This window comes from Durio zibethinus, chromosome 13, assembly GCF_047325235.1.
Source record: "Durio zibethinus cultivar Kanyao isolate XHJ-2024 chromosome 13, ASM4732523v1, whole genome shotgun sequence".
In the NCBI taxonomy this organism is placed as follows: domain Eukaryota; kingdom Viridiplantae; phylum Streptophyta; class Magnoliopsida; order Malvales; family Malvaceae; genus Durio; species Durio zibethinus.
The window spans coordinates 4,270,776-4,287,288 of record NC_143174.1 but is presented as its reverse complement, the minus strand read 5'-3'; the positions used below and the strand labels follow the sequence as shown (position 1 = coordinate 4,287,288).

Genomic DNA, 16,513 nt, shown 5'->3' with positions numbered 1-16,513 from the left:
CATTAAAATTTTAAAAGTGGTTGATAAAACGATGGATTAGAATATTTTTAAAAGGATGTAGTTTCAAATTTGAGTTTTAAAAATTGTAAATGAAAAAAAAATTGTATAAAATATCATGTATAATAGGTGCATTAATTTACTCATACTTCCATACATAATATGGGAAAAAAATTAAAGTGGTTTTTCTCAATAACAAGTTTTAAATTTAAAAATGAATTTTCTATTTCCAAATTAAATATAAAATATAAATAGGCCCTTTCCAAATAAAGGTACAAAAAAATTCCTGTATAATTAATTTTTTTTTCTTAATTATAAATAACATTTTAGCAAGGCTTATTTTGAAATTACTTAATTAAGTTACTTCAAATTCACGTCTCAAATTCCCTAATACGTGCAATTTGTCAAGTTTTTGAAATTGTTTCACTTCACAAAATAAAATTAATGTTCAACTCAAAACAAGCTAATTAACAATTAGGGGAACAATATTTCTAAGGATTAACACTCGAGATTTTATTTTAAAATTTTTTTATTCTATTATATCTAAATGGCCACGTTTGCAAGTCTTACATATGACAGCTCAGTTAATAGCATTATCATTTATGAGAAATAAAAAAATAAAAAATTCAAAAAAATTAAATAATTTCATTATTCTACTTTTTTTTTATCTTTGTTAATTTAAATATCAAAACGCGTTTTGAAATGTCGTTTTGAGTGTCGGGTGATTTTCTATTTTATGACAAGTTATACATACTTGTTTTCTCTATCTCTAATAAATTTTTTGGTCACCAAATAAAAAATTACATGAATTTAGATTGGAAAATTAAGATGTAATTAAAAAAAAAAAAAAACTTTTCTGCAAATTTACGACAGTGACTTTTTTTTTTGTTAGAATTTGGAGAAGAGGAAATAGAGCCTAAACATACTTAATTGTAACATTTTATTTGAGTCCAGCTTGGAAAATGGTGACAGCAGTTCACAGTAAGGGAAAAGACAGTGCAACAAGTGGTCACAACAACCGTAGCTTAATTAATCAACATTTAAAAAAAAATAAAAGGAAAAAAAACTAGTACTACTAGAACCAAAGAACTGTACTAGCTAGCAATAAAAAGGTGAAAAATCTACGTGCATGGAGGGCCCAAACACTGCCATGTCCCTTTCTCTTCAGTCTCTTCCACCACGCAATCCAGTGGCCCCCCTCCTCCCCACTTCCCATTCACAAGACTCCCCTTTCCGAGTTGACTCGCTGCTGGTTCAGTTCTTCCGAGTACTAACTCATCACTAATCAACCTAGTTAATTTAACAGTGTATTTGCCTTCATAGGCTAGCCAGCTAGCTCTTACCTTCTACTAGCATGTAGCTCAATTATACACTTTGAGAGTCTAAGCGTAATCAACTCCATGGTTGGACTGGACCCATTGAAGCAAACTTGGCAAGTTCTTGTTGCAAGAATGGTCTGCTTGATTCACCTCCCACACCAAGAAAATCCCTGGTTAAGCTGGCTTCAACTTCATTTGAATTTGTGTTCAGCTTTGACACAACAGCTTGACCGCCTTTTTTCCCATTAGCTTGCATCACCAGATTTTCCATATTCTTGGTGGTTTTATTGACAAATGAGCTCGAATTTAAATCACCTAATGCAGACACATCTTTCATAATGGTTGCTTGAGTTGAAGACAATGAACTCACCAATTCGTTTATGTTCTCGTATTGATTTGCTTGCTTGCATAGCTTGTAAATCTCATTCTTGTTCTGGTCATAAGTATTGGAGGTTGACATAGTAGAGGGGGATGAGCTCATTAACCCGAAGCCACTGTTATTGAACGCTGGGTTGCTCCTTGTAGATCCCATTTGGGCTGCTTTTTGCAGGAGTGCTGTGGCCGACATGTGAGCGTGGCTTTGCTGGAGACTATTCCGGGAATTGTTCGAATACAAAGATATTATGGATTCACACAAATCTCCCTTGTTCTCTTCTTCTTCTTTTGGTCCTCGTGGCAATACTGACATAGAGAGGTTGGCACCAGGAAATGATGCCTCCGGGTACTTGCTGAGCCATTGTATCTGTGGTAGTGATCCAAACATGTTCATTGGTGCTATTCCCAAGTCAGGCAAGCTTGTAGATTTTGGTGCTAAGAAAGCATTAGCATTACTTGGAATAGCAATTGGGTTAAGTTGAGAATTAGCTTGGTCGAGCCATAACTGTAGCCTTGGCTTTTGCCCACTTGAATTCAGATTGTCGACTAGCTGATCTGAACCAGCAAACTCTGGCCTAAAGCCTGATGAAAACTGGTGCATCCCTGTCGCTTGAGCATTGTTATTGGCCCCATTTATCATATCATTTCTAAAGGCTGCAGGATTCATAGTCGTTGAAACCGAAGTGAATCTTGCACTTTCTTCAGCTAAAGCGTCGCAGAAAGCTCTATGAGTGATGAAGCTATCCTTCCTGTATGATAAAAAAAAAAAACAAATAAATAAATAAATAAAAACCCATTTCAACTCGTTTATTAAGAGCTGATAAATAGCCCTTTTGCGTCAGACTCAGACCTCATTAAATTCCGATGTTAAATATATCTCATGAAATGTAGCATTTAATTCTTCAACAAACTAATCATACGAAGCAGATATAGTAATTAATTTAAACCAATAGATCAGATGCCATAAACTATAAATATTGCATTTGCGATCACCTGGAAAAGAGAGTTCCACAGTCACATCTGTACTCCCTAGTGCCACAAATCTTACTATGAGCTTTCCAATCCGACTGAACTGCATACTTCTTTGAACATTTCTCACACTTCCATTTCTTCTCACCATGTTTTCGGCTAAAGTGCTTCTTTATTCCCGTGAGGTCTCCTAGTGCTCTTGATGGGTCATGGTGGACGCAGGTCTTTTCAGGGCAGATGTAAACCTTTTTTCTAACTTCTTTGTTTGTTCTTTGCTTCAGCTTCCATGGCAGATTGTGACCCCTTCTATGGAGTTGTAAGTTCTGGTCCCTTTGAAAACCCTTGTTGCAGATTTCACAGAGGAATCTGTTTGTTGCCATGAGAGATTTTGGGGACAAGGCTATAACTTCTGCATCTGGATCTGCTTAATCAAATAAAAAAACCCATCAAGAATAAATGTTCTAAAAACAATAATTAAAAGAAGATTGAAGTTCATAGAGAAAATTAATAATATAAAAACTTGCCTGGTGTTCCTGGCAAATTTCTTTTCTTCTTCACTGGATTGGCAGTAGGATTAGGGTTAGGGTTTGGATTCGGCTCTTGAGCTAACCCTCCGGTAGTTGAGGGAACAGAAATCCCATCTTGAGACATCATTTCTGCTACTTTGATGAATTCAACTACTGCTATCTATCCCAAAGTAGCTTAACAAAATAAACAAACTTCCCAAGCTGAAGCAGCTTTGGGCAAACTACTACTTCAAAACTGATGATACTACTACAAAACAAAAGCTTAGCTACAAAGTAAACACAACCCAACAAATCTCTCTCACTCACTTTCCTTGTTTTTTATTTCTTAAATTTTAAATCAAAAGAAAGATTGATTTTTGAACTAGTTCTAACTCAGGATAATCGATATCAATTTTTTGTTTGGTTGAAGAGCTTGTTCAGTTTTTTTGGCTTAAAACTCAGAAGAAAACACCAAAAAGAAAGCTAGCTGGAGAGAATATTTTCTTCCCATCTATTTCTTTCTCCTTATCTTACACGGCTTCTCTCCAAGTCAGTCAGCCAGAGACTCAGCTGGACCACCTCTATATATAAAAAATAATAATAATACTTCCATATTTTATTTGTATTTCTATTAAAATACTATACGTAACAGAAGTAAAAATAGATTTGCCAATTTATATATCATATTTATTTTATATTAAATTTTATATATACATAAAAGGGAAAGATATAGCGAGGAAAAAAGCGGAAATGACTAAGAATCAAAGGTTGTATAATGAGGGCTGAAGTAAACCTGAAGTCGAAGTTGATTATTATTTGAAGAAAAGAATGTTTAGTAATGGAAAAGAGAAAAGTTGAAAAGATCGAATCAAATTGATTTGTAAAGCGGGGTGAAAGAAAGAAAAGTGAGTTGCCTTTACAGCCAACCTGCAGTTTGGTTGAAGAGGTAAAAATGATTATGCTATAATTGTAGCGAGAACCATGAAGATATTAAGAAAAAAAAGGTGAAAAGATTGAGAAGAGAGGGGGTGCCGTCCGTGAGAGGTGAGTGGGCGCAATGGAGGGGAAGGGGACCCACCAAAGAGATTGTCAGTAGCAAAGCAGATAGATACAAAGACAAGAGATGACCGGTACTGCTTGATTTGTCGACGACCAAGACACACTCTCACTCACATTTTTCTCTCTTGAAATCTGCCTGCCTAAGCTTTGCCTGCCAAGCAATTAATAACAGAATCTTGTACGAGTTGACTCAGTAATTCTCTTCACATTGAACTAACTTTGGGATTAATTAATTTGAACTCTCTTTGTACCATACTAATTCAAGCTTTTAGAAAATCAGCACTCAAATCACCCCTCTTAGATTATGTAACTTCTTCAAGGAGTAATTATATTGTAAATAAAAATACGAGATTTAATTCAAGTTATTTATTTATTTTTTAAAAAATAATTTTTCATAAAATTGATAATTGATATCCACATTTGTAATTTTTTTTATTTTTTAAATTACGATTATTTTTATATATAAAAAATAAACTTTAAAAAATTATTACTACTTGTGTTTTAAGAGACAAAAAGAGTGGGGGCGAGAGAGAAGCTTCCTTCGCCTGCAAAAGTAGGCTTTGAATTTTAAATTTTTGAATGGGAAAATTTGTTTTCCTATAAGCTATAATAAGAGCCTTCAAAATTTTCAAAATTCCCCTTGCATTTGATTCACATGCATACCATAATCCAACCAAATGTACTATGTATATTCAGACAGATGCTTTTTTCTTTTAAGAAAAATTATGGATTTAGCCTATTTGCATGTGAAAATTTATCATCTCACTTTTTAGGTGGGCAACGAAACTTCCCCATTTGCCAATGCCCGTACGGTCCGCAACAAAATTTTCAAATGTGAAATAGACATATGAAACTGCACTTTGAATTGATTAGAGTTTATCAGAATTTTGAAAAAAAATGCACAAATTAAGACTTAAAGAAATAAAATATACAATTTGTGTTATGAAATTTTAAATAAATATTATTTTAATCTAAATTATAATATTATTAATTTAACTCGCTTATATGGTAATTAGCCAATATAATTTTATTATATGCATGTTATTTGTTAAATAAAAAAAGTTAAAATATTTTGTAAAAATTGTCATATAAATGTCATGTAATAAAAAATGATTGATCGATTTTAGATATTTTTTATGATTTAGATAAATTAAAAACATATATTTTTAATTTATATTAAAAAGAGATATTACTAGTATGTGTAATGAACACATAATAATAATCTTCAAACGCCACTTATATAAGTTGATATAATTAATACGATTAGAGTTTGGATTAATATAATACATAATTTAAAAGTTTATGATGCAAATTATATTTTACTTGAAAGTTCAGGATAGAAATTATACATTTTATTTATTTAGATACTAATTTGTATTTTTTTTTTCAAAATTTAAGTATCAAAAGTATAATTAACTCAATTAAATATATAGATGCATAAACACTTTAGTATCAATTACCAAAAGATGTGGTATAGTGACAAATAAATGTTAAGCAAAACATTTAATCAATAATTAAAATTATTGGATATATAGATTGGACTATTTATGATTTATTGAATGAAAAATTTATAGGCTGTGAATAAAATATTACTTTAAAATATTAAATATAAAATAGTTTCTAGAAAATTATTATCAAAATGCAATTAATTATAAAGTTAATATTTGATATATTGTCATTATGAATTTTTAGTTTTACAAACGTGGTTAAAATAATAATACATCCAATTTTTTTAATCTTTTTATTTGTTTAAATATATTCTAAGAAGTATATGTCTCTCTACTAACCTTATTTATAAAGTCCAAAAATTTCACTGACACCAATTATTTAGAGCATAAGGATTTTCACAAAATCAAGATCAAAATGTAACATAAATCTTATTTAAAGTGAAATCCATATTATTTATAAATGACATATAATCAATTTTTTTATTAAATTTTTTTTCTTGATATAAAAAAATGAAAATAGTTAAACAATAGCATTCCATTTCGTCCATCCAACAAGGATTTGAATAAAACTAAATATTATGTTCTACAAGTATTTAAACACAAAGTAAAAATATATACTTAGTATTTTCTTGTTCTTAAGTATTTTTGTCCTTTTGTTCCAATAATTTTGATATTGAGAAATGGGCTTTGAGACTTTTATCATGTGGAAACAGCGAAGAATTTTATCATTTCCTAGCATGTTGTCTAAAGAAATGAAGCCCGGCCACATTACCGTAAATTTTTTTGCATTTTACTTATAAATTTTTTATTATAATTTTACAATTATTCAATTACAATAAAAAAATTATATAAAAATTTCGATAAATCTCCAATAATTTTAAATTTTGATTGATTAGTTATAATATAATAATTATAAATGATATATTTTTTAATTTTTCATGATTTTTATAATTTCTGAGATATTCATTTTAGATTTTAAAAGTAAAATAGTCTTTTCCCAACTTGAAGATATTTTAAAATCTCAAAAGTATTTTAGTAGATTGACTTAACTGAAGTGACGAACTGACTTGATTTTTTGGAGCACACCTCGCCAATACCAACGCAGTAAACTAACTGATATTTCACTTATTTCACTTGACCAAGCTGACATATCACTTGAATATTGGTTGCCAAAACGCCACGTAAGATCAAACCTAATCCACGTTGGTTCGGAACTTGCCACGTCAGGTCGGGTAATTGAGATCCGGCCATGTCATACCTTAGGTATAAGTACCCTGCCTCCCTCCAGATAAGGGAGGTCACTAATTTCTCTCAATGTTCCTATTTCTTACTTTGCTCTCTTACCTTTTCCTCTTCTTTACTTCACTGACTTAAGTTTGGCAGCACATACTCCGAAGATGAAGCCACTCCGGCCTTTACTTCTTACTGTTGTTCTCGTTTCAGGAGCTTGGCCTATTCCGGATTTTAGTCCAAACATTTTTGTTTTGAACTAGACAGCATATATGCTTCTGACGAAATGGAGCATGAAGGGCTTCGACAAATTAAGTAACAATCATCTGACAATGCTTAATTCTTACACATATAGCCAAGGATTCGTATCAACAGAGAATGACATTATTAAATCAAGTCAAACAAGGTTAATTTTACAAGACTATAACAAAAGATAGAAGTTAAAAGAAAGAAAAAAGACCATGTGGTCTCCATTAACAAAGAAATGAGGCCTAGGTATCATCAATTTGTTCTCATCTAAATGAGAATTCCAATCTCATGCAAAAGAGGTATGTTGGGAATTAAGAATAAAACATGTCTAACTACATTGATTCAAGGCAAAAGTTAGAAAAAGAGACACAAAGACCAAACAAGGAACAAGAGATTTTTTCTCCACGTATGGCTTTGTTATGTTTTTTTTTCCACAAAGCAATGACACTTGCACTTCTCCAGGGACCATGGCTCGTGTAAAACTATGTTAAAGAAAGGAATGGAGACAAAAACAGCATCTTTTCTGCTAAATTACAACATAGAATGGTCAATTATCTGAAAAGCAAGTCCATGCAATGCAGCACAATCGTGGGATATCAAGTAATTAACAATATTTCTAAATCAAGCAGTTTCAACAATCAGAATTTGATCACCACATTTCAATTAAAACCTTATTTATCAGAATCAATTCTAACTTTGATCTGAAAGACTTTTACGTTTCTGAAAAGATAAATCTGTTTACATGTACAAAACCTAGTGTTCTTCTCCTTCAGATTATGTGTTTAAGCAAAGTAACATTTTGCAGGTTTTTCATATACAACTATCAAACAACAATGATAAAAATAGGAAAGCTTCACAATATGAGAAGGTTGAAGCGATCAAAACAAGTTCATAGACAAATATCAAACAACGATGATGGAAATAGGAGAGCTTCACAATATGTGAAGTTAAAAGCAATCAAAACAAGCAATCTTCTTTGAAGTGTATATTTGTGATAAGATGCCTCAAAATTTTGTAGTTCATGCATTTATTGAGCTAATTATTTTAGGCTAGAAATTTTCTTTTAGCTCTAAACATATTGCAGAACAGCAATGATAGTGACACCAAGCACCATTCTTATGCCAACTTTCTCTTTTTCAATGTGTAAATTTAGTAATTAATTAAGATCCTAATTAATCACAATAAACTATGTAAGTGTACAGTGTCCTCACATCATCGTCAAGGGAACAAAAGGGTACTACCGAAAGCAATGTTGCTTCCAAGAGGCTTGTAAATAGATATCACTTTCAAGTTTCGACAGGGTAAAGCCAAACAAGTTGTTCTACCTTCCCATGTCTTTAAACCTCTATCAAATATTAATTGTTTATTTCCTGTTTATTATCTTAAATGATGCCCCTATATGTACTAGGTTGCCCATATATATAAACCTTGACACTCTGCTCTTTTATAATACTACTCTATTGATTCTTCTTCATTCCCTAGGTCTCTATCAAAACCTATAAGAAAGAGGAAAAAACCATCTTCCATGGAGAGAGAACCAAACTCAAAACTTCATTTTCCTCCTGGTTTTAGGTTCCATCCATCTGACGAGGAGCTCATCATTCATTACTTGCAAAACAAAGTGACTTCACATCCACTCCCAGCATCTGTAATTGCTGAAATAGATCTGTATAAATATAACCCATGGGAGCTACCCGGTATTTCTTCTGCACTATCTAATCATCATTCATCTTCCATTCTCTCCAATTATCAAGTTATAATACTATCTTTTTATCGTCCATTGAACAACCTTGATTTTTTGCAGAGAAAGCTTTGTTTGGAGAAGATGAATGGTATTTCTTCAGTCCAAGAGACAGAAAGTATCCAAATGGAGAAAGACCAAACAGAGCTGCAGCTTCGGGTTATTGGAAGGCTACCGGTACTGACAAGCCTATACTCACTTCTTCTGGATCAAAGAACATTGGAGTCAAGAAGGCACTGGTCTTTTACACAGGTAGACCCCCCAAGGGAGTTAAGACAGAGTGGATTATGATTGAGTACAGATTGTTGGACAGGATGATTAAAACCTCAAGATTAAAAGGGTCCATGAGAGTAAGTGGGCATGATGATCTACATGACACTAATTACCTAACACTTTTCTTAAGTATTTTAGAAACAGGAATATAGTATTTCATACTGACGATAGCTTATGCTAAAGCATAACTACAAGGAATAGAAGGTGTATGGTCTGCATTAAAAATACAACCTGGGAAAAATAGGAAGTTCTTTAACTCTTTTGCATCTTTACTGTCTTACTTTATTTCCATCAGGGATAAAGATGCTGAAGGCAAACTATCTAAAACCTATGTCCAATAATCTAGAGAGGCAAACTACCTTCATATCATTTATAAATAAGAACCTTGGAGATCAGATTATGATATGATACACATAGCATTTTTCTCTTCAGGCAAAGCCAGAACATTCTAACCATACTGTTCCTTTTTCTGCATTTCCGACAGGCTTATAGAGAAGATTATAGCTAGTGTATATTTCAAAAGTATGAACAATAGCATCACGAGAAGAATGGACATTCTTGTCCTAAACTGGAACAACATAACCACCAATGCATTCCAACTCTTGAAATTGATTCTTACATTTTAGATCTTAATATATTGAAAAGTTAGCTAGTGAGGTCATAAGTTGTCCCTAGATAACTTATGACACAATACTCTAAACATTTTAAAATCAGGGCAAACAAACTTTTGAGGTTTCTGACTCCAAAAGATTGAGCTTAGAAAATGAGCCTGGTCAGTCAAATATACAATATGGCACTTTCATGTAGGTAACTATTTCTCAAGATCCAGGGTATTCAATACTAGAGATAAATGGGACCTATATATGAGTTTGGCACCATGATGAAAACAGGGTATTTCTCCCCTCAGATCTCCAAGCTATCATGTAGACCAATTTTGCAAAGGCAAATTCAATTACATGCATGAAAAAACTTATCTCTTGTTTCCACAGTTGGATGATTGGGTGCTATGTCGGGTTCGGAGAAAAGGCAACATATCAAATAATACATTAGAAGTTCAAGACAGCAACAGCACAGAATTGATCAGGTACTCACCCACGATTGAGAAGATGCAACCTACATTTACACACTGTAGAACTGACATGATAATAGATTGCCTAAACCAAGACTGCCAAGTATTAGCTTTGCTTCTTGCTGGACAAGCTTTATCTCCTATGGAGATGAATTCAACTGCCACATTTCAGGGAAGCAACAGCTTCATTTCAGTTAGTGAAGAAGGTTCTGACAATGAGAATTTGCCCTTTTTAGTTCCTCCTTTGGATGGTAATTTCACCCCACTGAAAAGAAAATTTAGTTTGGCAAATAAGCAAGAGAATCTCGTTCCATCTGACAAGAAGCGGAACAATGACAAAAGAAATGAGGAGTTTCCACCTATCAAGATAGTTCCGCAAAATGATTTGAACTACTGCAGCCAAAACCAATATCAAGATGGGATCTACAACCCTTACCCAACAGATTCTATTATTGAATTCCACAAGCTTAATAATTGGCCTTCACATATATATGATTAAGGTAATGAACACAAAAAGGCCCTGATTCATAATCAGGAACCTAAATTTCACATTATGAACAGAGATAAGGGCACATGGGAGTGGCTCACCAAATTGATTGCTGGCAATGTGTAAATCTAATCAGCAGTCTATGTATTATTTGTTGTTTTTGTGATCTACAGGTGAAGCATGTTAAGTAGTGGTATATTTGTGAGCTTTCTGAATTGAAACTGCAGTGAAATTGACTAATATTATTGCTACAAATAGAAAGTGCCTCCTAGAAAGTATAACAGTCGTCAAATTAAAAATTCTGAAATGTAAAAAAAAGATCTATATTCTTTGGCATGTGAAGCCATTCATATCACTGCAGAACAAAAAGATAATGTCCTGTTACAATAACATAAACAATCTAGCAGTCAATAAAAGAACCCAGTTCAAAGCAGTTTCCTGAGGGCAGTACAATAAATGACTAACAAGCTGCATGCTAAATGGATACATGAAAAACCTCGATTAATGGAAGAATTTTGTACCATACACCACTATAATCAAAGAAGCTGTGGAAGAAGCCTCTAAAAACAGAGAAAGGTCTCATTAGAAACATTTCTGAGTCAAAAGCACAGCAAACTAAAAGATTATCAACAAGTAATATATACAATTCTCATATTATCTAGTTCTAGAATTATTAAGATGATCTACAATGAAGCAAGTATAAAATCCAGTCCAATTGATACGGTGCACAGTGCTATCAGTTCTATACACAAGATGAGAAAATAATATTTCTGACCACCTAAATTAGGAAGTACTGGCAAAAGCATAAAAGGAAAACTTTTACCTCAAAAACTAATCCAAGCGTTTTAAATTGACTAATCTCATAAGAACAAGTACTATTGAAGAAATCAAATGGAGATGTTGGGAGACTGAAAATTGAATTGATATAATATAAAGAGAGATATTGGATTTAGTTCTCTCGAGCAAAATGATTGAAAAGGAGATGAGGATAAGATAGGGAGCTTACTTGTACAAATAAAGTCGAGTGCTAGTGGCAAAAGCATTTAACATTTGCATCTAGAAAGATGATCTTAAAATCAGAAATGCAAGAAGATAAGATAGGGAACTTACTTGTACAAATAGGAAGCAATCCCTAGAACGAGACACAGCAGAATAATGTCAATGCAGAAATTTTGGCTGGATCTTATCTGCAACAAAAGCAAAATGCTATTTATTGGTATACCATTACCACTCTAGAAAAAGAATGTCTAATTAATCCCAGAAAATCATACAGCTGGAATTTGACAATTGAAACTAACATTTGTATGAATTACCTGGGTGACAGATTTCTTGAGTCTAACATCAGTCCTTTGAATGCCAGATGTTGCCTTGTCGACCTGTAAAATCATCATAGTAACATTGAGAGATGCATTTATGAATCTCGTCCATAGTTGTTTGATTAATCGATTCTAAGGCCAAACTAAAAAGACATGAAAAGTAACAAAACTCTCACCTTTGCATCAATTTCATCCATTAGAGGAACTTGTCTATCTATTTCCTGAACAAATTGAAACAAATAATTAATCTCTTGTTGCTCCTAATATCATGAGCAAACCAAAATTATACACATAACAACAAACCTCATTCATGTCAAGAGCTATGTTTCTCACTGTGTCCAATCCTTCTTATATAATATCAAGACCTTCATCCTGCATGAATGTTAAATATAATAAAATGACAGTGCATATAGATAGTGGCAACCACTTTGGATTGCATAGCATATATTAAAGATATTACCAAAAAGATTAAATATCAGGAACCTTACATGCCTGTTTCATTTTTCTTATTTCATATTCTTGTCTAAATTGATTTAACTCTTCAGTTTGTTGGTAAAATTCACTATCAAAGCGCTCCTTAGAAGGTTTGATAAAGGATGGGGAAAAAGGTGAAGTAAAAATCGATAATCAATTTAAAAAACGCTTTAAAGATAACCGTAACTTGGGGAGGAAGCATTACCCCAATTTACCTGATGAGCCAAATTTGATGTTTTTGTTACATGATGAATCTCCCCATCCACCGAACTGGTTTGCAGCAGTTTTAGACCCATCTGGAATGGCTTTCATCCACTCGGATAGTGCAAGAACCGGATCAAAATGAGTTTCCTGATCCTCTTTGGAAATTCACTTGACCTGTAATTAGATACCAATAACATTTTCAATAAAATCCACTGCCAATCTTCTGAATTCTTGAGTTGGTAAAATCAATCAGGACAATGCTGAAATTTTTTAACATTGGCAAATCAATGCCTAACTTTCTTTTATTAGTAATCTCACTCTAATTCATGCTAGTAATATTTAACTATTATAAAATCTACTGCTACGTACAGAAATGAAATAACTCATTATTAAAGTGAAAGATAATTTTTTAACAAATTAAAATATCCAAAGTTTTTGACTTTGGCTTGCAGGAGAAAATCCAAATGCTATTCATTATGTCAAAGGCTAATATTGAACAGTTTTTGGAGCTTACCAAAAAAGGCTAAGTAAATAGAATTAGACCTTTTTAGCCAATTTTTGCAGCTTAGGAACTTCCTCCTTCAGTCGAGCCTTTATCGACCAACCTCAGCACTCAATGCCACCGCCGCTGCTCTATTCTTCTCTACCGAGATCATCTTGGTTTCAGCATTTATTCCAAAATTGTTTTGTTAAAAAAAAATTTTAAGGCTTGAATAGAAAACAATAAAACGAAATGGTAAGGAAATGAAATCTAACATGGAAGCGTTTCAATGTCTGCTTCAACGAGAGCGTAGAGGCGAGCGAAGGCATTGGATTAGCGTTGCTTCTTGGGATCGTACTTTTCATATTTCTTGCATATTTTGTTGACTCGGAAGAGGAAGTCAATCACCGTCGTCTTTTAATTTCAGTTTTGGAATTAGTAAAAGAAGAGAAAGGAGAAAAAAAACTGTCATTTTGTTTTCTCTCGGTCTGATTCTAGCTCCATGGTTTTCACATTTCGGTGCTGTTTCTAATTTTGGGGTGGAAAATTGGGGGTAGAGCGGATACATTGGTATGGGAGCTGGAAACTGAAATAACAGCGTGAACACCGCGCCCAATTCTTCTATTTTTATTTGGCGAGGTCGAGGATTCGTTTTTTCTTCCGTTCGCCGCCGGAGTTAGGTTGACCAAATCTAACTTTCATTCTCGTTTTTTTGGTACCGACCGTTTCAAATGTAATAAGGCAGCTGGTGGTGGGTTAGGCTACGTTCTGTATAAATTTCAGCCATTATCACAGAAGAATAACAAATGCAGAAAAAATTGACCCTTTTCTTTCCTTGTAAATGTAACCTTCAGAAAGGATGAGCAAAGCCCTTTTCTGGAAATTGAAAGAAAAGAGTAAAAAAACAAAAAAAAAACAGATTCATTGCCTTGGAAAGTAATACTAACATCAACGAAATTAAAAGTTCAACGCATTAAAAATGCTAAGCAATTACAAAGTTTGATATTCATCATTTACAAAGCTAAAACCAAAATGGTCAAACGAAACGACAACAAAGAAAAAGGAAAAGAGTGGAATTCAGTTATCGATTCAAGAACTGATCAGAGATCCGAAAAGAAGGATCGGGTTCGAGTCATGACTCACGGTCCAGCTCCGGTTTTGGCCCGATAGAGCTTGCCGAAAACGTGGAGAGCGGTGACGAAGCCTATGAAGCAGAGACTCATGACGAGGACAACGGTGGGGGAGATCTTCAAGCCTGGAGCATCGTCGGTGTAGAATCGGAGCATGTTGCTTCCGGAACCGGTGCCGACGGAGCCTGAGGCGGAGGCAGATGAGGAGCCTCCGACAAGCCTGCGGCGACGCATACCGGCTGTGGCGGCAGCGGAGCCACGAGGAGCCATGACACCTGGACGGGATGCTGATGATGAAGTGGAGGACTGCGACTGAGAGGAACCTCTTGCCATGGTGTGGTTGAAGGAGATGGGAACGTTTTTCCTTTATCTTTTAATATTTCAGCGAGAGAGGGATGAAGCGAAGAAGACTGAGGTTAGGTGGGTGAACAGGGTAATAAATTTGATTAATTATGATGATGAGGGGTTCATTATGAAAACGAGGAGGGTCGGCCGGTCGGGAAGGTTAGGGCATTGAGGCGGCTCGGTTTGGGTTGGGACTTTTGGCTTAGAAGTTAGAACAGTATACTTATTAGAAAGATGCTAAATGCACCGCATTTTTTGCTCTTCGCATCTAATTTTTGTTTTAAATTTTTTATAAATAAAATTATTAATTATCCTTCTTATAATTTTTTGGAGTTCTATAATTTTTAAAAAATAAATTTTTGAAAAATCACGAACATTTCAAAAAATTAGACTTTTCGAAAATTTATTTTTTAAAAATTTTATAATTTTTTAAAATTTATTTTTGAAAAAATTATAATTTTTTAAAAATTTATTTTTGAAAACTTACGTAAAAGAAAAAGGATAATTAAATAATTTTATTTATAAAAAGTTTTTTAAAAAATAAGTTGAGATATAAAGAAAAAAGATTGAGGTGTATTTAGCAGTACTTTTCTTATTATTTATAAACATATTTTATATGTTCATTTTTTTAACAAATTTAATTTTGATTGTTATTTCTAAATATTATACCAAATTAAAATTTTAAAAATGTAATAAAAAATTTTTAAAACTCAAATTTTTAAAATTTTATTTTATAATTTTATTAAAATTAATACAACGTAATATTAAAAGTAACCCTTAAATAAATAGAGAAATGACTTGCATTTTTTTTGAATTAATTTGGTTTAAGCAACTTATTTGATAATAAAAATAGATGAATTTGAGCTTTAAGATGTTTGGTTTATTGCTTTTGATTTTTAGTTGACAAGTCTAAAGGCTAGATAATATTCTCAATTTTATTTGATACACAAAATTATAATAAAATAAAATATAATAATATTATAAATAAAATTAAATTAATAATGTCATTTTATTCTGTATTTGATATATGTAAAAAAATATGATAAAATAATTTATTTATTTATTAAAATTATTTTTTTCAAAGTTTATATAATTTAAATTATTGATATAATTTTTTAAGATTATAATTGGATATGTAAATTTAATTTTATGAATTAAAAATAATATTTTTTATTTAAGGAGAATTAAATTATTTTATACTAGGAAGATATCAACTTTTTTTTATAATTTCTATCACTTTCTTTAGATATAAATAAAATATGATATATGATAATTATTATTTTATTTTATTAATAATTATATGCATCAAATATGATCTAAAATAATATTAAGGGTTTATATTTTTTACAATTGCTTTTTTATTTTTTTATCAAAGTTATCTTTTGTTTTAGTTTTGTGAGAGTTTGTAGTTATTTGGTTGAGAGATAGATGTAACATTATATGTAAGACAAAAATAAGTATTTGTCACGTAATGGAGGATGTGGCAATGTACGAAGAATAAAAAGATATATGTGACATGTTATTGCCAAAAAAAAAAAAATGAGTAGAGAGAAAAAATTAAAGAGAAAAAAGAATTAAAAAAATCTCATTCCATTATTCATTTATTTCTTTTTTTAGATCTTTTCTTTTCATTCTTTTTCATGTTTCTTACCCTATGCTTTTTTTTTTCTCCAGATCATTGAATTTCTATTAGGAAAGCATAGAAAAAGGAAAGAGAGGTGCCCCAACGTCCATATGACAAGATTATCCTTCATCAGCTCCATTAACAACAATGATGATGTTGATATTTCGATGTTTTATTTCTATTTTCGTGATATTTTAAATAATTTAAATTTTTATTA

The 16,513-nt window shown here is 32.2% G+C and overlaps 4 protein-coding genes across 5 annotated transcripts; 1 reads left to right on the top strand and 3 right to left on the bottom strand.

Annotated features, from left to right (window-relative positions):
* Positions 1–920: 920 nt before the first annotated feature.
* LOC111303873 (zinc finger protein JACKDAW-like) lies at positions 921–3,722 on the bottom strand. The gene is made up of 3 exons (XM_022900360.2): positions 3,185–3,722; positions 2,685–3,081; positions 921–2,440 (listed from the first exon to the last, which is right to left on the bottom strand). Exons 1-3 carry the CDS (start codon positions 3,312–3,314, stop codon positions 1,390–1,392), a joined length of 1,578 nt encoding a protein of 525 aa, XP_022756095.1. The 5' UTR covers positions 3,315–3,722; the 3' UTR covers positions 921–1,389.
* A 3,053-nt stretch (positions 3,723–6,775) lies between these two features.
* On the bottom strand, positions 6,776–14,015 carry LOC111303874 (syntaxin-71-like). 2 transcript variants are annotated; one of them, XM_089742733.1, is made up of 8 exons: positions 13,231–14,015; positions 12,728–12,890; positions 12,342–12,410; positions 12,215–12,259; positions 12,036–12,098; positions 11,833–11,909; positions 10,259–10,500; positions 6,776–7,675 (listed from the first exon to the last, which is right to left on the bottom strand). In XM_089742733.1, exons 3-7 carry the CDS (start codon positions 12,348–12,350, stop codon positions 10,404–10,406), a joined length of 291 nt encoding a protein of 96 aa, XP_089598859.1. In that variant the 5' UTR covers positions 12,351–12,410; positions 12,728–12,890; positions 13,231–14,015; the 3' UTR covers positions 6,776–7,675; positions 10,259–10,403. The 2 variants fall into 2 exon arrangements, with proteins under 2 accessions (XP_089598859.1, XP_089598858.1); XM_089742732.1 differs by lacking the exon at positions 12,342–12,410 and having other exon boundaries at positions 13,231–13,372; positions 13,473–14,015.
* Positions 8,611–10,113, top strand: LOC111303875 (NAC domain-containing protein 2-like). The gene is made up of 2 exons (XM_022900364.2): positions 8,611–8,849; positions 8,957–10,113. Exons 1-2 carry the CDS (start codon positions 8,678–8,680, stop codon positions 9,316–9,318), a joined length of 534 nt encoding a protein of 177 aa, XP_022756099.2. The 5' UTR covers positions 8,611–8,677; the 3' UTR covers positions 9,319–10,113.
* A 125-nt stretch (positions 14,016–14,140) lies between the features above and the next one.
* On the bottom strand, positions 14,141–14,882 carry LOC149515256 (protein transport protein Sec61 subunit beta-like). Its single transcript, XM_089742734.1, has one exon. The coding sequence runs from the start codon at positions 14,658–14,660 to the stop codon at positions 14,337–14,339; it is 324 nt and encodes a 107-aa protein (XP_089598860.1). The 5' UTR covers positions 14,661–14,882; the 3' UTR covers positions 14,141–14,336.
* Positions 14,883–16,513: the final 1,631 nt, after the last annotated feature.